This window comes from Manihot esculenta, chromosome 6 (assembly GCF_001659605.2).
Source record: "Manihot esculenta cultivar AM560-2 chromosome 6, M.esculenta_v8, whole genome shotgun sequence".
In the NCBI taxonomy this organism is placed as follows: domain Eukaryota; kingdom Viridiplantae; phylum Streptophyta; class Magnoliopsida; order Malpighiales; family Euphorbiaceae; genus Manihot; species Manihot esculenta.
The window spans coordinates 16,314,970-16,335,500 of NC_035166.2; the positions used below are offsets into that span (position 1 = coordinate 16,314,970).

Genomic DNA, 20,531 nt, shown 5'->3' on the forward strand with positions numbered 1-20,531 from the left:
TGAAATCTCAACTGCAAATGAATGATGTGAATGTGAGGGACGAAATTGATTAGGCAAAAGTCTGATTCAATTTTATTACTTTGTCAGTTGTAAATCTTAATTTACTATAAAGGCTTAATTTTTACTTATTTAATAGTAAATTTAGTCAAAATATATGTTAAAATCATTGATTTAGAATATTACATGGCTGGACCCAAAAATACGAAGAAAGAAAATAAGAAAAAAAAGAAGAAGATGGAAGCCTATCCCAAACACCCCATAACATTGAAAACCTTAAGACTCATGGGGCAACTCAACACATTATAAAAAAATTTTAAAATAAAAAAACAATTAGGGTATATTAATCAAACTATTCATTAGTTATTTAAAATTTGATTTGATAAAAACTCGGATTAATCTAGACTCGACTTTAAACGAGTTAAATTTGACATTTATCTTTTAGAATCATTTAATAAAAGAGTCGAACTTGATATATATAGTATTAAATTTATTATTATTTATGGATTTGGGACATTTTTTAAATTTATGAGCAGGCTTACAAACTAATTTGTGAACAAACTCATTAAATATATTTAGTTCAATGTAATAAAAGAATTAAACTTGAATTCTAGATAAATTTTGATGAGTTAAATTTAAATTTTTTAAAATTTAGCTACACTATTTGTTTGCATTATGAGCTTCTATTTGTTTTATAAAAAATATTTTTTGAAAAATATTTTTCATATTTCTTTATGTTTGAATTTAGTGAAGGGAAAATATTTTTTTCAAAAAAATTAAATCATTTTAAAGAAAATAACTTACGTTTTTTCAAAATATAAAGTTATTTTCTATACTTTAAGATTCTTTTCTATACTTTAAGGTTCTTACGAAGAGTGAAGACCTCTATTGTAAATTTATTAATATACTTAAATTTTTAAATTAAAATTATATAATAAAAAATATATTATTTTATCAAAAAATATTTTATATGAAAACATTTTTCATAAAAAATATTTTTTATGAAAATATATTTTAAATATAAATTATTTTTCAATGGAGTTTGAAAACTTGTAAATATTTAAAATTTTCAGATTTCAAAATTTATATTCTATAAATTTACGAATTAATTTGTATGTATATTTATTTAATTAAAATATTTTAATTTTAAATTTATTAATTATAAATTAAAATTTATTATAATTATAAATAAATTAATCTGTTCGTGAACTATTCAATATTAAATTCTTCGAATTCAATAAAAATTTAATTCGTATTAATTCATTTCTAAATGAATCAAATTTGAATTTATTAATATACTATTTCAAGTGCGAAATAAATAAAAGAACAAAATATAAATTTTTTTCAAAAATCGGTTGCTCATTTACGGCCCAAGGAAAAATCATCAACAAGTGCCGCCAGTTTAGATTTGTCTATTGCTGTAAGGAACTATTTAGCAACACTGCTGAATAGTCATAAACTACATGCAAAGGAGACGAAAGCTATGAAATTTGAGAACCAACAACGGAGGCAAGGCGAGGCTCAAGATGGACATAAGCGTATCTCCAGAGGTACCAGACCCAAAGAAAAGCAATAACAGATCAAGAGAATAAAAAAATCACCATAAACCACCTGAAAAAGGGAGTGTTGTAAAAACTCTAAAGCCTCAAATAGCTTTGAGGGTCACCCATTAATGGCTTTCAAGCCTGGTATATGATCCTAGAGGTGAACCACCCATAAAAACACCTCTTCTAGATCTGGTTATAACCTCATGGAAAACCGCCCTTAAGGCCACTGCCAAGGCCATGCAGATAAGAGAAAGCCACTTGCACAAAAAAAAAAAACACAAGAAAAAAAGAAAATAAAAACCTGTCTACAAACCCCAAAGGTTGGAAAAAAATTCACTTCCAGGCTGGGATGAAGAAACTTTCCCTACCAAGAAGGGGCAAGGGAAACCACGAAAGTCCACAGAGAAGAGGCCTCACCTCAAAGGAAAAATACAAAAAATAAAAAGAGAAAATCTCTCTCTAGGACAAAACTAGAGAGAGAGGAGAAACGTCTACCTGAGGTAAATCCAAGAGTATCATTTTACTGCGAGAATACAATAGATTAATGTTTCTAAATCAAGCATCATAAATAATTTTCAGTTTCTGCTTTTGATAATGACAAACACTTCGCAATTATTGGAGCATTGATCTTCCAGCAGTTAACAAATTGAGTAATGACCCAAATGATATCCAATCCCATTATTCATAAATGAAGTTCAACCTAGTTTTGCAGTAGATGAGAAAGAACAGGTTACTGATAGCCCAATATGACCATCATGCGTCACACACCTACAAGCCCTTTGGACTGCATATTTTTGTTTCTTACGCAAAATAATTTCTCAATTTCATCTTTTCCATTCTGTCCCAAGCTGTTGCCTAATATTTGTTCATGGCATCATATCATGAAGAGGATGATTCCTCAAGCCCCAATTTGGAAGTCAGCCAAGTGCAGACCTCGTCCATCTCTTGGGGGATTGTGTAGTGACCGAGCCTGCATATATGAACAAATTTTTTTTTTTCAAAAAAGGTTTTTGCATGATTCATTGGCACCTAAAAGAAAGGTAATCAGTGAATTCTCCAAATGCATACCCATTGTATGCTTTGAATGTCACATCCTGGAATCCAGTTGAAGCCAAAACCCGCGAGGATTTCTCACCAAATTTATAAGGAACCACATCATCACCTGCGTCAAATAAACATCCAAATCAAGATGCAAGTAGTTGCTATTCTAGGCCAGCTACGCTGCTGGCAGGTGCTTGGTGATTGAAATGTAGAAGTCCTATTGACATGAGTTTAAAAAATCAGGCGCAGAATGTCAATGAAGAAGGAAAAAGTTGAAATGTAAACGATTTCATTTCTATTCACATTCATCCCAATTCTAAATACCTGACCGCAGGTGAGAATAAAATCATTAAATGGGCTCTTTTATTTTTTGACGAATCATTTTTGGTGAGCAAATGGCACTCTTGAGATTATTATCTACAAAATGCCTGAGAAATTTATTGATCTCCAGTATTATTGTATTTTTATACGATCTGAATTTTCTCTTTTACAGCAATATTTTCTGCTTTGACTTGTATTAAGAGAAAATTCAAGCCAAATCAAAGTTAATGACCAATTACATAATGGTCATTTACTGAGCACCATGACAACACGCATACAAGTAGCTCCAATGACGTGGAGTTGGAAATGACAGTTTTATTTAGTGAAACCAAAATCAATTATGGAAATGCTACACAAATTACATTAGATTCCATTTGTATGAATTTTCAAATCACAAAGTATTTGAATTCAATATTATTCTGGGATTTTATAATTTTCCACTTGAAATACAAATCCAAACACTCAAATCTTTTCAAATGCACACCTATCGAACAAAGCCTAAAAGTCCTAGTTGAAGAGTGAGTAGCAATTGCATAAAACATGCAACCACAAACAAAAAATAGGGAAGATGTTCAAGTCAACAATTGCTATCATACAAATACTAAATGGCAACAAGGATGGTTTGTCTTCACATTCAAGTTGTTCAATAAATACTATGTTGAACATTTGGGATTTTCTATCATTAATGTGTCAAACAACATTTCTTTTACGTACAATGATTACCAAAGTGCAAAACACAACTCGAATGGTAGATGGTCAAGGTTTTTCTTTTTCAATTTTATGTTTTCATTTGTAAATTCAATTGTGCACATAATTCAATAAAAGAAAAAAAATGCCAAAATAGCATGGAAGGTGCAATATCCTTTTTTAAAAGATAATCCCCTGTTCTCAAAATCAGATCCACAACATAGAAACATCAGAGCATATTTCAAATGTATGTCAGTAATTTCAAACATAATAAATTACCTACTCTAACAGTATCAATTGATAAGGGAAAATACAGCTTAATCAGAAAAACCTAGCTCAGATCCCTAACACCATTTTGATTTGGCCATTTTTCTTTCATGCACTTTAGTAGCAGAGCAAAATGTGAAAGGAGAATCACTTTCAATCAGTCAGAACATTTACAAGCATATTGACTAAATGAATGAACACTGCCCATGCACGGGCTCTTCCAGCCAATACGACCTCACCTAAGCTCGAGTTCAGCTAGAATAGCAAAAAGGCTCGCGCAAAATCTTAACAGAAAACAAGTGAATGCTATACTGCTTAGACAGTAATATCAAGAGCCATCACATTTCAACCCTATTCCTAATTGAAATTTTTGCTTAAAATATATGAAATTATATAACTCCAACTGTTTCTAAGAAAACATGAATAGATAATGCAATAAGGCAAGCATATGAGAGATGTTTAAATTACCTTTGCCATGACAGAGCAATATGGGAAGGGTTACAGCACGCCTTGCAGCTTCTTCCACCCCCTCAATTTTGTTCCTCAAGGTCCTGGCAAAGAGAATCTAAGAATTATGAGGAAAAAGAGATAAAGGTTATGTTGAAAATGAAAAGGATCATAAAAACAAGCATACTTTGAACATGGAAGCCAGCCACTTAATCCAACAACTGCACTCAAGTTGGCAGGATACTGATTTCCATTTGCATACTTTCCTGAAGTAAAGCAGGTTGCAGAGTATAAAGAAGTAGCTGCACCCATGCTAAAGCCTCCAATACCAATCTTAACTGGAGAATAGGAGATTACAATAAGTAGGATACTAAAAAAAAATTTAAAAGAAAAGTTCACACATACACACAAAAACAAACAGATAAGCTGTTATGAGAGGCCACTATAATTTCATTGAGCTCTAAATCAACCCCTTCTGTTCATGTAAGAAAGCATGATGTAGGCTCTCAGATTATAAGCAGAACCTATGTTACTCAGACTCGGGTAAGAGTGTAAAAAATGAGTGCATATCCCTGGTTTGACTTGTCAACTTTTAAACAAAAAGTATAAGGATATGGATCTAAATTTAGACATGGGTGCTAGGATACGTTATGTTATATAAAATAAAATACAATAAACATATAAAAATAGAATAAACAATATAAAACTATGTAAGAATATAATCTAAATAGATCATCAAATACATCATTCAATGACCAAATAACTATTTCATATCTAAGAGAAAAGCAGTGCTCCGTTATCCATGCTCTTTATCTTGAGAGAAAAGAGTGCTCAACAATTATGCTATTCATTTTTAGAGATCTTTGTCACTCAAGTGCCCAACCACATGAATATGTGTCAAAAACATATTCCATTCCATGTCAACATGGGTATGACATGGAAAAATGAAGAGTTAGAGTATTAGAGATCAGAAGTATATAGAATTTATTCCCATAAACAAAATTGACATGCTAGACATGAATCATTAGTGATAAAATAAGCAGATAATGAGAACTTCCAAGTATGTGCACCACCAATAATTGCTACAAGAGAACTTACTGTCAGCAGGTTCTGTTGACAATAAATTTGCGACATGTGCTGCTGCAGCATCCAAACCCTCTACATCATCCGGGGCATCTTCTGAAAGTTCTCCCACATCAAACCCTGATTCAAATCACAGAAAGAATCCAGATTATGTGAATTACATAACAAATAGCAAAATTATGTTCCACCTAAAATAGATTATCTTTTCATGTAAGTTAACAACATTTAGTCTGGATACATTCCGTTTAATAATTTTCTTAGCATATGAGAGGCCATTATTTTACAGCATAACTACTGACACATGCTGGTGAAAATTAACAAAATTTAGGAGATCAAATTTGTTAAATTATTAGAGAACCCAGAAGTTGAGGTGAAAAATTAGCAAACCTTTTAGGAGATCAATATTTGTTAAATTATTAGAAAACTTACATGCTGTGGATGGGAAGCCGCCAAATATAGTTATAGGTTGAGTTGGAGCAGTTGGACATATCCACTTAATCTGCATAGCACAATTTTGGTTATTTAAAATTTAAAAAAGGAGGTTCCAGTCATCAGAATGTAAACAAAAGCATGGTTTATATAAGTGCCGGACTTATTTAAATGTACTTACATTTGGAAGAGGAAGGGTCTCCAAAAGCTGGGACCAGCTGCCAAACAAGACTAAACAATAACTGAGGATTCTAACAAAGTTACTGAAAATGGACGCAACTAAATGAGGATTCTCAATCACATAGAAAAATTAGAAATTAGGGAGGAAATAGAGAAAGAAAGGAAAAAGGATTAGATGAGAGAAGGAAGAATTATGCATTTGTTATTCATTTCTGGAATGTCTCATTTACAGGTATTTCCCTCTATTTATACTAGTACCAAATTGTAACATGATAACCACCCAATTAACAGAATAACTGCCCCCTTTTTCCCCTCCAAACTCCTATTCTCAAATCCATTCAGCATCTCAGGCACTTCACCCTCTCAAGTCAGCTCATCCATGTTGACAAAATTGGATTTTCTTCCCTTGCCTCCTCTACATTTCAGAGTAATTCTCTTTGAGTATTATACGCCTACATGATCTTAGCTCAACTACATTATCCCCAACACACCCAAGACCCTATCTTCTCCATAAACTTTTATATCTTCTCCTGCAGCATTACTTTGACTAACAGAGCAAAATCTGACATCTTTTCCTGGAGAAACCACCCTCTTCACATGGTTTTCTCTTGAGATGAGTCAGTTGTCCAATATATAAAAGGGTAAATTATAGCCAGGTCCCTGACATTTATCATAGCCCACAGAGTAGTCCCTGTTTTATGTTTGCGTAACAGTTAAGTCCTTAAGTTTATATTTCTTTTAACAAGTTGGTCCTTAGTTAAAAATAGTACCAATCTGCTGTTAGTAATGAACCGAGCTTTTAATTTTTTTTAATGACCAAAAAGCCTTTGAAATTCTTGACTGGAGGCAAAAAGCTGATCATTTCTTGGATGATGCCCATTTTGAGTTCTGACCTTATCTAAATCTAAATTATCATAAACTATCTAAATTCAAAGAAAAAGGAGTTAATAGCTACAAATATGAAATAGAAACCCACATTATGGGATACTTTATAAGCAGTAGTTGTTGTTAGTCTATCTGGATATTTATATTTCCACTAACAGTCCACAGATTTTTGCAGAGCCTTTTCTTTTAAGTTTTTATTTATTTATATGTTATTACTGTGATTCTGCAATCTTGAACCCATATTTTCTTTCACATTTACAACTTAATTGGTCTCCATTTGATCTTGTTAATTGCTTGGGCTTTCAGTCAAAGGTATTTCATCTGGGTCATTGTTCCTATAAATTATATTATTGCATCTACTGCAAGGTTTCTTAGTGGCTAACAACCTTGAAGACTATCATCAGCAGAGAAAGTTAGGTTGATCCATGAAGGAGAGAGAATTTCTCTCTTTGGTTTCCCATAAGGGAAAACAATAACAAATTTGATTTATGACAAAGGGTAGTTTTGATGCTTTATAGATAATTAACGATAAATTAGGATCCATTTTAACAGAGACCAATTTGTTAATAAAAGTAAAATTTAAAGATTAAATTGTTACTTAAAACAGGATTAAATTTTGGGTTTTACTAAATGTGATGGACTTGACTGTAAATTACCCTATATCTAATTTATCTATCCAGTCAAGATCACTTCCAATGTCGAATTCAGTAAAACAATAGCTGCTGCTTCTTCTTTTTCAACCTTGGATGTTTTGCCCATAAAATTGCAAGATCATGGTCGCATTGAACTAGGCTGCTTTAATTTATATGGACAGCTTTTGAAATGTTTCCAAGCTCCAATTCTTGAGAACTTAAATTTATAACGGAAACTTCAGAATTGTTGCTGTACTCAAAACCCTAATTGTTCTCATCATTTGCACCATTAGCTTTGCTTTCAAAACTCGGCTGAATCGAATCTTCAAGAGTTTGAATTTGAAATTCTGGTTGCTCCTTCTGAATCAACAACCTCTTATCTCTCCCATAAACCGTGCCATTAAAGGAGACAGTCTTCTTAATCATGCTCTCCTTGCTCTTCCCCAATTCACTGCCATTGCCCCAAGACATCTCAATTCCATGGTTGCCAGTTTCTGCAACTTGAATCGGCTTCTAAAACTTTTTCCATTAATGATCCCATTGTTGCCAAAGTTGTAGTTCCACACCTAAGGTAAAATGGCTAGGGTAAAAAGAAACAGAAGGAAAAGATTTATTTCTCAGAAGATTGAGTAAAAGTGTTGAAGAATCAGAAACTCAGTATCAGATATAAAACTGCCTAAAACAGACCTGAAACAGATAGTATCAGACTTGAAACAATCTCAAGGTAAGAAATCCAAGAATTTCAAGAAACAAACCCTAATTTTAGGGTTCTTGGGAAAGGAGATAAATCGAGGAAAAGAGAAAGAAGATATTGCAGAGAATTAGAAAAGGAGGAAAGAAATATACAGAGAGAATTATGGATTTGAAGAAAGAACAATATAAGAAGAAGAAGAAGAAGAGGAACTGGTTCTGCCTAGAAGAAAGAAGGAAATAAAGGGAAAGAAGCAAAGAAATTTCAGGGGAAGAAGAAACAAGAATTATTGGGAAGAAATATCAGGGTAGGAAAATAAGAAATAGAGAAAGGAAGAAGGTAGAACAACAGAAGAAGTAGAAATCTGAGATTTTGACACACCGACCTACGTTGAAGTTAGGCCCTCCCAGAATCTTGCTCTGATACCACTAATTATGGAGCAGGATTCTCAGTCACAGAAAAGAATTGAAATAGGGAGGAAATAGAGCAAGAAAGGAGAGAAGGAATAGAAGAAGAGAAAGGGAGAAGTCTGCATTAGTTATTAATTTCTAGAATGCCTCAATTACAATATTCCTCTATTTATTCTATATAGTCCGGTACTAATGTGTAACAAGATAACCTAACTTTTAACAGAATAACTGACCTCTTTTTCCCCTTCAAACTCCTATTCTCAAATCCAATCAGCGTCTCCAGCACTCTACCCTCTCATGTTAGCTAAGCTCATCTCCTTATTTACAAGGGTTTTTTTTTCCGTTTCCTATCCCTCTCTCTCTCTCTCTCTCTCTCTCTCTCTCTCTCTCTCTCGGTTTTGGTGGGATGGGGTGTGGGAAGTTAATGGCAGTAGCCATTAAGAATGCATATTAGAGGCTTGACTAGGATTGCAATATTTTAAAACATAGCAATAATTGACTGTAATTTTGGCACTTGAAATCAGACTTTATTTAATCCTAAAGTGTTACTATTATGAATGAGAATTAAGAAAGGTAATATTGAATAATTTACATACCATATCAAAAACAAAATGGATCATGCAGTTTTTACATCAAACCAAGTACAAAACGCAGGTAGAATACCTAGCTTTTTTTCCTATAAAAGATCATCCCAGATGTCTCAATCAAATAACAGATGACAAAATTGCCAGAGTCCAAAAATTAAGAGTTAGAGAGAGAGAGAGAGAACAGGGGAATTCTACTTAGTCATTAGTTCTTTATCCACCATGCCCTATGCACCTAACATAAACCTCAAAAAAGGGAGGAAATAGGATAACAATGCTTATCAGACCATGTCACTAATATATCAGGTATGAAAAAAGCAACAGGAAAGCAAAATTACCTTGATCCATTATCACCTAGACCATGTAGCCATACAACAGTAGCTTGGTGTTTACCTTTTGGCCTAACCACATAGGTCCTTCCAAACTCAAATGCGCGTCTTGCAGCTTTACCACCTGGATGATGTTAAAATACAATTTAATGAGGAAGGGGAAGTATGAGCACATCTGTGTATGTATACAAATACATGCTTTTTGAATGCATTATGCTTGTAAATTTGCCTAACTTTTCATATCTACCCTTATAAACCAAGAAGCTTCTTCTATGAAGTAAGGGCAAGATGATGCAAGAGGAAATAAACTAACCAGAACCCACGGAAGGACCAGTAAAACTCATATTGGCTCCAAAAAAATAGCACAGAAAAAACTGCTAATTTCAATGACAGTAATAACAAAGAACCTGCAACAAAAGAAGAAGATTTTAACTTCTACAGTCTAGTTGAATCCCAATGATTACTAAGATGCAACCTACCTGGGCAAGTGCACAACATTTCCCAGTACCTAAATTTTGTGAAAATTAAAATAAAAACCAAAAGCTGTAATTGAATTTGCCGCGGTGGTGGTCTTCCTGATATAGCATAGAATTAAGCACGCTTAAATAGAGTTAAATGGGAGAATCAATTCACATTAATGCCAAAAATCTAAAAATCTCATGGAACTCTTATTGCATACATTTTCCATAAAAATCTCGTAATACAATTCCTAGAGGCAGCTAAAAAATTTTCAGGACATATGTGCCAACAAGTGAATCACACACAATTCTTGTCCGTATTTAACATCCATCTGAAAAACAAAACACGAAATAATTTAACAAAGACAACATTAGATCAACATTTCTAGATGCAATTCGTAATGTTTAGCATCATCATACACACAAAAGGGCGTATCAATTAGAAAAATAACTATGGAGCTACGCATGAACATGATTACACTCGATTAACATTACACCTGACGATTGAATAAAACGGAAGGCTGTGGATTAGCAATTTCAGGCTAGGAAATTGGAAATCTACAGGGGAAAATGGAGAGACGCCTGCGTGGTATTATTAGGGTTCTAGCCATTTACCTCGAGAAGAAACCTCGACTCGGATATGGATACGGCTAGGCAGCAAACTGAACATGACCAAACGGCCTATGGCTCCAGTAATTTTTTTTCTTATTTTTATTTTTTTGTTTTCTTGTGGATATACGCACCGTTTAATTGCTGCTACATTCGCATGGTCTAAGACTATGTCTATGAGGACGAAAACACCTGTTTTTTCCGTTGCACATAACATGTGGTGCTGATTGATTACAGGCCGTTCAATTTGGGTATGAATATTAATAATTTAAAAAAAAAAAAACTTAATTTTCAAAACTGTAAATGCTATTTAATTATTTATTTATTTATTTATTTAAAATAATTTAATTTATTATTTATTTATATATTATAATTAATATATAAATTAATTATTATAATTCTATTTAATTTTTTCTTATTCTCAATATAATACATCTATATTCTAATATTTAATAAAATTTAATATTTTAATTTTATATTAAAAATAGTATAATTAAAAATTAATAAAAAAAAACTTTGTTTTTAACTAAAATAATTATATTTTTAATATATAAAAAAATAAAATAAACAAAAATTATAATATAAAAATTAAGGTATTAAATTTTAGAAATCTCCAAAATCGTTGTATTGTTTTCCCCTCTATTGTGAGGGGAGATTCTTAAAGCATCATGATAGCTGCATGAGCTCTTTCAACATCCTCTTCCTTAATTCAGATGAAGGCACGACTTATACAGATCTTTGGTTGGCTTCAGTTGGTCTTCGGATTTGCAGAGCTTAATCTCCTAATTGCATGCGTTTCTACTGGTGTTTTCTCTTTCCGATGACCCCTAAACACATTTCCGGTGTCCCTCATTGGTGGAGGCGGAGGTGCATAAGCTCACTTTAATAAGCTAGAGTTTTCTTAAGCCATGGGTTGGGCTTTCCTGTAGACTTTGGGTCATAGTTCTGTGGCTTTTTGTTGTGTTTTTAGCCTTTTTGTACCTTAAGCTTAAAAGCTTGTTTCTCGCCTTCCAGTAGGCTGAGTATTGTTTGAGCCTTGGTGCTCTTGTTTCAGTAAATCTTTGATAAGAAAAATTAAAAAAAAAAAAAAAAAAAAACCTAGGGGCTGTTTGGTTGGAGTAAATAAGTTAGGAAAGTAGCATTTCCCAAAAAGTGTAAAAAGTTCAATTAAAATAACTTCTTGAAAAACGGAGCATTTTACTTACTTTTTATATGAAAAGTAACTTATTTAGGTTATCCTTGATAAGTTCTAATTAAAAATTAAGTTTAGTAAAATTTATAAATTTATTTTTTAATTTATTAAACTTCAAATTATATCAAAGACATTATTATTTTTTAAAATTTAAAAATAAATTTACTTTTTGAGAAGTTATTTTATAAACCAAATATACTTTTTTTTTCATACATTTTAGGAAGTAAATTTTCTAGAAATATACTCCTTAAATAAATCATATTGAACCAAACAAGACTTAAATGCACAATGATGCACTTATTCGCTGGTATTTATGAATGCTGAATTTTGCATAAAAAAAATAATTGAATTTTCTATAAACTAATCATTAAACAGATGATATGCAAAACGCGTTCCCAAACTCAAATTATGGTGGTCGGATTCAGACATTTGACAAAACCTCTTGTTAGAAAACAAAGTTTGACTTCCAAATTCCATATTTATATAGAGATGGTTAGCACAGTCGCCATGGCTTCTTTTGCGAGAGCGGTCCAAAGTTGCCTTCTTACTTCCAAAATTCTTTGCTTCTCTGGACATTGCAGGAAAACTCATCGCAACTACGTTACCAAATTCCAATTAAATGAAATATTTAGACTAAATTACTGCAATTTAGGAGAGAAGACCCTTTAACATCACTTCATTTACAACGATGTGAAAATAATGGATTCAGTCTTATAAATACGTGAGAAAATAACCTATCCTACAAAGAAACTAATAACAATGGATGAACCAAATCGGGTGCTAGTGAGTAGTAAGATATTGGGTTCATAATTGCAGCTCCCAATTACATGTGTAAACCTTTAAAGTTATATGTATTAGTCTAGATTCTACTTTAGGCCATTACTTCAAAGCTAAAGCAAGTTATTAATCTTTTATTCTTCAATCACAAGATCACAGTTTTGAACTAATCCACCCAATCTCACATTAATTTAATTTTGCATAATCCAACTTCATTCCTTGATCACTCTATAGTGCCCCAAAGTCAAGCTACCAAATTGAGTGGAGAATGAAACAAGCATATCCCTATAGGATATACATAGCAACCGCAGCCTTTTCTAACAATAACTTCCCAATTAAAAGTCCCTCTCTCTTCTCTGTTGAAGAAAAGGTGAAATCGTCACGAACATGAGAAAACTTTTCTTCTTTTCTTGGCAGGAGGATTGATGGGTATCTGAAGCTACAGATCAAATTTCAAGAAAAAAAAATCCAGAAAAAATAAAATTTTGTTCTCAGAACCATTGACAATTAATGGCTTATGTTCAAATGAGATGGAAGGAAGATAAGTACACTTGCAGATACTGTTTTTTGTTCCTGTATGCACAGACATTAACCAAAAAGTGAAATTGTAAACTCAAAGAAGAAGAAAATGAAGATACCTTAGAGCTAAAAGAATCCTAAAGGATAAACAAAAAGGCACTCTTGGGGCAGGAGTCATCTTCCGGAGATAACAGACATGGTGTATGAGCATGAAGTTAAAGGATTGATGCCATCTAATTGATCTGCAGCAAATGCAGCAATGGCTGCCCTCTTATGACCATCTGATGCATCCCCATCAATTGACAACAAATCGATAACAATCATTTGGGTATCAGGGGGCTCCTCCACAGTTACACGGTCTTCAAGCATTTCCACCACATGAGCCATTGTAGGCCTAAGCCTTGCCTTCTCTTGTATGCACCAGAAAGCTATATGAACCAATCTTTTTACTTCCCTCTCATCAATATTTTCACTTTCCACTAGCCTATGATCAACCACTTCCATAAGTTTTCCTTCCCTCATTTTCTGATTGACAATTTTGGGGAAGTACTTCCATGTCCTTTGAGACCTTTCATTGCCATTTTGTAACAAGGAAACATTTCTCTGGCCTCCAATCATCTCCAGAAGAACCAGTCCATAACTGTAGACGTCAGATTTCTCAGAAACCCCATTCTCTAAGAGCCATTCTGGGGCTAAATAACCTTTCGTTCCGCGGATATTTGTGATGACTCTACTCTCATCTTTTCCCATTAACTTTGAAAGACCAAAATCTCCAACAATTGCTCGATAATTTTCATCAAGGAGTATATTCTCTGGCTTGACATCTAGGTGCAAAACCCTTGACCGGCAATCATGATGAAGGTAAGAAAGTGCCTTAGCCACATCAATGGCGACTCTATACCTCAGTTCCCAAGACAAGCACCCTCCAGGGAGATCCCGGGTTCCCCTTTTGGGGAAAATCCAACAATCCAATGACCCATTTGGGATGAATTCATAAACAAGAAAACGAGGCCCTCTAGCCATTATACAATATCCAAGAAGACGCACCAGATTCACATGCTGAACACTAGCAATAGCTGCAACTTCCGATCGAAATTCCTTCTCTCCACTCTCTTCTTTCTCAATGCGCTTCACAGCAATGGCAGTTCCATCTGATAAAATCCCCTTAAAAACCGAAGCGGAAGCCCCTTGTCCTAACAAAGACCGAAAATTATCAGTTGCTTCCTCGAGCTCCTTGAATCGAAACTTTATAGGAACTCCAGCAACTTTTCTCAAAAAACTATACTCAATACGAAGCTCTCTGCCTTCAGAAACTAATTGAGTCACTAACAACTTGCTTCTGCGATGATAACGGCGTCTGATCATGAGGCAAACGAAGACCGCAAGAATCACAGCAACATCGGCCCCCGCAATCAGGTAGAAAGCATTGGAGAGCTTAAGTGAGAGTCGAGCGATAATGATGACGATTATGAGGCCAATAACAGTTAAAACAGCGATTAGATTCGCTTTCTTGTCCTCCATTAGAGTAGTTTTGTAAAGTTCAGATGGAAGTAGAGAAGAATCTGTCTACTGAGTATTTACTACATTTTTTTCCCAACTTGCTTGAGGAGAAAACTAAAGAAAATTATAATGGTCCAGTTTCCTAGAAAGCGAAGGGTGTGAGTGAGGAGAAGACTGACAATTTCAATCCAATTTTGACGACCATTTGCATTTGCATGTGCATTTCTTTTATTGTGTGTGTGGTTGGTAGGGTTAAATGAACCAAAGTGTGGTGACTTATTAAAGATTTACGTAGATAAAAATTCCATTAAATCGAGTTAAATTTAAATTTAATTTTTAACATAGTTTAATAAATAAATTAAATTTAAATTTTATAATATTTAACTTATTAAAATTTATAAACTTAATTTATTTTTGAGTTATAAATAAGCTTGCAAACATAATGTAAAGTTTTTTAATGTAAATATTAATATTATAAGAAAAATAAATTTAAATTTTTATTATTTTATAATTTATATATCTAATATAAAAAGTTATATGTATTTTAATGAAAGTATAATTAATATTTATGTATTTTTATATTATAAATTAAAATTATTATTTTATTAATAATAATTTAAAATTTATATATATTTTAGATAAAATAAGGAGAGCTACTATAAATATTGACCTTTATTTGAGGTGAGGACTGAATAAATAAAATGTTAATTTTTCTTATTCAACATAAAATTTTTTATCTTTTAATATGAAAATTATTTATATTTGTATTTCTAAAAAAAAATATATATATGTTGCCCTTATACTACAATACTTATTAATTGAATTGCAATTTTTTTTAAAAAAAAATTAGATAAGAAATATAGCTTTAACTATTGCAACAAATGAGGCTAGTTAATTAAAGCTTTAAATCCTTCAAATTTAAATATATTAAAATATTTTTAATATTTTAAAATTTTAATAATTATTTTTCCATTAATTTTAATTATTAATTATTATAAAAAAAATTTAATATTTTTAATAGAAAATAATTAATTAATAGATTTTTTATAAAATAAATAATCGATTAATAAATTTTTTTAAATTATAAAAATTAAACATCAAAATATTTAATGATATAAAATATTTTAATATATTTTTTTTAAAATTAAATAATCGATAAGTGAGTTTATATGTATTATAAAAATTAGGTAGGAAATTTTTTTAAATATAATAAAGAGAGTAAAAGGAAGTAGAAAGAATATGATAAATTATTGTTTATGGGGCATTGTGAGAGGAAATGTTCCACTAACTTTTGTCTTGATTTGGTCAAAATTATACTGTAAACTATTCAAATCCTCAAAATACAGCGAGTCCAAATCAGGATACTCTGCTTTTACAGGAGACAAGGTGTGAAGAATAAAATCTCTAGATTGCTCTATTTAAAAAACTGCAATTAGTCCCTATAGTTTCAAACTAAAAAAATATATATATATTTTATCCTTTTTTATAATAATAAAATATATTATTTATTTTAATAATAAAATAAATCACATAAATATATTTTAAAAATAATTTACAAATCAATCCAAGTCGAAACAAATACATCAAAATAATAAATCCAAGACAACTTCATAAAATAAAATGTTGATGCTTGAGAAGTTATTTCTTACGCACAATGATTTTCTCCACACTCCACAATCAAATCCATGAGGAAGACTGATGGAAAAAGAGTGTCTTAATTTAATAATTGACTTCTGAAAATAAAAAAAAAAATCCAATAAGGAAAAGTTTGACATGCAAGCCCAGGTGAAGCATTTTCCACGTAAACATATTAATTGGGTCAAAAGTGGAGGGAGGAATTCAAATTGTATTAAAAAATAATCAATTTCATAGGTTTACATTGAGAAAAAAATTATATAATAAAAAAAATAGCTAGCTCTAATCTTTATATATATATATATATATATATATATATATATATATATATATATATATATACATATGTCTTTGTTTGACATTATCATTAGAATGACAATTTAAAAATAAAATTTGACTGACTAATTAAATATTATTAAAAATAAAATTTCAATTAATTAGTATATTTTACTTAAAAAAGCTCTAAAAATAATTGAATTTTTTTTAAAAAAAATACTTAAACTAAATACATAATAATTTAATTATTTTACTTTTTTTTGCAAACGGGCTTGAAAATTATAGTTACGGATAAAAGAAGGGAGAAAAAGAAAACATTATGCACAGCAATGAACAATAAAAAAATAAATAAATAGAAAATACAAGACGAGACACGGCATTTTTTTTTTTTTTGTGTGTGTGTGTGTCTAGAGAGACGTGGCAATTGAAATCCCTGCTTTAATGCAAAATTGAAATGGGCCCACTCTTTGTTCCGGCCCAGATTCGTTCCCCTTGCCAAAAATAAATTAGTCGATAGTACTTAGGATTATGATTTAATCTTTGTAAAAAAAAATTATTATTATTTCCATTTTATAATTTTTATTTATTTATTTTTAAAATTATTAATAATTTTTTAAATTATAATAAGATATAAAATAATTATTATAATTTTATTTTATTTTTAAAAATTTTTAAAAAATATTTTTTAATATTTAATAAAGTTTATTGTATTTAAATAGATATAATTAAAAAATTTTAAAAAATTCAAATTTTTAAAACATATAAAAAAGTAAAATAAATAAAAATTTTGAGATGAATGAAATATAATTTAATTTCTGTAATTTAATATAATTATATATTAATCTCTATATTTTTTCGGATGCTAGTTATTTAATTTTTATAATTTTAAAATTAAAAAGTTTATTAACAACATAAAAATACAATTAAGTTACTATTGTTGTATTATTTATTTAACTATTAATTTGCTATATATTAAAACTAAAGAATATAAATAGTTGGAATATATAAAATTATAATAACTAAGTTGCGCGTTTGGTATTACTGCATGATTTTTATTTTTTTTATTTTTTTTTAAATTAAAACAGTTTTTTATTTTTGTTATTAATTTCTTATAAACGATTTTTAAAAAATATTTATATAAAATGAAATTTAAATTTTAATGTAAAATATATTTTTTAAATATGATATTTAATAATAAAATAAGAATACAAGTATTTTATAAATGATTATATATAAAAAATAGAAATAAAAAATAAATTATATTTAATATATAATAAAAAATTATTATTTGATTCATAAAAAACTTTATTTGTTAATTTTTCAGTTTTGAAAAATTAATATTAAAATATTTTTGAGATTTTTAAAACTCTATTGGTTAATCTCTCTATTAATTTTTATTATTAAATATTATAAAAATTACTATTTAATTTTTATAATATAAAAAAATTCACTAATTAATCCATTGATTTTAAAAAATACATTACAATATTCAAAAAAATATACTAATTAATTCTTCTATCAATCTTAACTGATAAGTATTATAAAAAAGTTTGAAATGTTAATAAAAAAAATTAATTAATAAATATTTTTATAAAATTAAATGACTAACAAATAAATTTTTTTTTACGATTAAATAATAAAATATTTAATAATTAAATTTAATAAATTAATATATTTTAATACTTTAAGAACACTCTTATATATTTCTCAAAATAAATGGATTAACTAAAAAGTTTTTTTTTATATTATAGGAACTAAATAATAAATTTTTCTTAAAAAAAATCTAAAATAATATGTGGAACTAATTAGCAAACAATTTTATAAATTAAAAAAACTAATTAATAAATTTTTTATATTACAGAAACTAGATAGTAAAATATTTAATGATTAATTAATATATTTTTTAAAATTTTTAAAAAAATTTAATTTATTTTTTAAAATCAACTAATTAATTAATGAATTTTTACTAAATAGTAAATTTTTGTTATAATAATAAAATAAAAATATATTTTATAAATTAATTAAATAAAAATATAGTTTAAAATATGGATTTGACTGTTGAAGATAAAAGTTTGAAATTTTTAATGATAATCTAATGAAAAAAATAATTTGATAGAATTTGTAAGGGGAAAAATTAGTACTACTTATTCTTATATACTTGAAAATATTAATCTAAATTATAATAATAACATTTTTGGCCAAATATGTAAATTATTATTTTAATATTAAAAATAGTATTTTTAATAATAAAATATAAAATTAATATTTTATTTGAAATTGTATTATTTTGGGTATTTATAAAAATAGTTAAATCTAAATTAAAAAGTTCTGAATAAATTGATAAAATTTAATTTTCAATAAAATTGGATATGCCTCAAGGTTTGGGCATTTCTCAGGCTTTTGAACAGAACCTGACGAGATGAGTCATTAACAATCCTTGTTATAATTATATAAACATCTGCTGAACTCTTCTCTTCAGCTCATCTTTCTTTTATATTATCACCTCTTCTTCTTTATATGTATAGGGTATCCACCACTTACCGAGGTTCCGACGAGTTTTCCGTCAACCTCTCTCTGGATGCCATTGCTTCTGCTCCGAGAACGACTTCTTCTTCCGATGACCTGCCAATTCACGATCACAATTCTGATTCAACCAAGAAGGATGTTGGCCTCCATCACAAGTCTCTTGGAGAAAATTCTGTTCATCTCATTCCAATGGTTCTGTTCACTTCTGTTTCTATGTGCTTTGATTCTCTGGGTTTTCTCTCGTCCTGTTGGCAAGTCTTAGAGCCTACTGAAAACTGAAGTGGAGCTATGTAATCTGAAGCTGGTAGGTGGTTAATAGTTTTGGGTTTGGCCCAACAACTTTCTTTGTTGACATTATCATTCTTTGAATTTGAGAAAATTTATAATATAATTTTAGGAAATTCTGGGCCGGCCCCGACATCCAATTTGTGAAAATCATACTTAATTTTTACTTATAAAAATATATTAATAATTAACTATTAATTGAATATTTATACATTATAATACTGATAAAATTTATAGATAAAGCAATATATTTTAATTTAAATTAGATAAATTTATAGATAATTTTAGAAAGGAAAAATTAAAGATAAAGCAAATTTGAATTTGTGTCTAATTAGATAATTTATATATTTTCGGCTACTAGGATATTGTGCAGTAATCGAAAATGACAGAATATTATTAGCGATGGCAACAGATCGGGTATTTTCGGGTACCCGATCCGACTGAACCCTAATAGAACGGATTTGGATAGTTATAATCGGGTTTGGGATGGGTTCGAATTTTAAAAATAATACCCGTTGCGGGTTCGGATCGGATTCGGGTTTTATGTACAGAGTACCCACTACCCGAACCCGTTTATGTAAATAATTAATTTAATATAAAAAATATATTTTACAATAATATTTATAAATTTTTTTATTTAAAAATTTAAATTTAAATATTCTTTAAAAATATTATATTTTTTAAATGAAAATTATTAATGAAAAATATTTTTTATATAAATTATTAATTAAAATATATAAGATTAAACGGGTTCGGGTTTTATTCGGATAATAATAATCGGGTTTGGAACGGATTCGGATAGTTTAAATTAATTTTTAATCGGGTTCGGAACGGGTTCGGATATTACTAATATAAATCGGGTTCGAGTTCGGATAGTTCAATTTTCGCGGGTACCCTACCCGTTTACATCCCTAAATATTATTATTCCCGTATGATAAAGATAAAAGCAACGGTCAAATGTTCAATTTCAATGTTTAATTTACTTTTATTTTTAATTTTTATTTAAATTAACTTAAGATTTCAATTTAACCTCAATTTGGTCTTAAAAAACTAAATTAAATTTTTAATTTTTTTTATTCAGTCTCAAAATTAAGAAACCCAATATCTTGATTTTTAAATTATTATTTTTTTAATTTTTTAATTTATCTCAAAAATTAAAACAATTGGTCAAACCATTTTTAAAATATTAAAATGGATAATAATTTTTTTTATTTCTATTATTTT

General features: G+C 29.6%; 2 protein-coding genes across 12 annotated transcripts; both read right to left on the reverse strand.

The window, feature by feature from the left end:
* Positions 1 to 2,040: 2,040 nt before the first annotated feature.
* On the reverse strand, positions 2,041 to 10,752 carry LOC110617518 (acyl-protein thioesterase 2). 10 transcript variants are annotated; one of them, XM_021760362.2, is made up of 10 exons: positions 10,604 to 10,749; positions 9,844 to 9,937; positions 9,540 to 9,654; positions 6,001 to 6,082; positions 5,820 to 5,889; positions 5,406 to 5,510; positions 4,495 to 4,645; positions 4,329 to 4,411; positions 2,613 to 2,706; positions 2,041 to 2,514 (listed from the first exon to the last, which is right to left on the reverse strand). In XM_021760362.2, exons 2-10 carry the CDS (start codon positions 9,872 to 9,874, stop codon positions 2,424 to 2,426), a joined length of 822 nt encoding a protein of 273 aa, XP_021616054.1. In that variant the 5' UTR covers positions 9,875 to 9,937; positions 10,604 to 10,749; the 3' UTR covers positions 2,041 to 2,423. The 10 variants fall into 10 exon arrangements, with proteins under 10 accessions (XP_021616054.1, XP_021616058.1, XP_021616059.1 ...); XM_021760366.2 differs by having other exon boundaries at positions 6,001 to 6,037; positions 10,604 to 10,747; XM_021760367.2 differs by having other exon boundaries at positions 6,001 to 6,037; positions 10,486 to 10,640.
* A 1,920-nt stretch (positions 10,753 to 12,672) lies between these two features.
* On the reverse strand, positions 12,673 to 14,778 carry LOC110616861 (probable receptor-like protein kinase At5g20050). Of its 2 annotated transcripts, none has more exons than XM_043957280.1 (2): positions 13,205 to 14,778; positions 12,673 to 12,922 (listed from the first exon to the last, which is right to left on the reverse strand). In XM_043957280.1, the coding sequence occupies exon 1, from the start codon at positions 14,604 to 14,606 to the stop codon at positions 13,260 to 13,262; it is 1,347 nt and encodes a 448-aa protein (XP_043813215.1). In that variant the 5' UTR covers positions 14,607 to 14,778; the 3' UTR covers positions 12,673 to 12,922; positions 13,205 to 13,259. The 2 variants fall into 2 exon arrangements, with proteins under 2 accessions (XP_043813215.1, XP_021615056.1); XM_021759364.2 differs by lacking the exon at positions 12,673 to 12,922 and adding an exon at positions 12,961 to 13,005 and having other exon boundaries at positions 13,205 to 14,777.
* Positions 14,779 to 20,531: the final 5,753 nt, after the last annotated feature.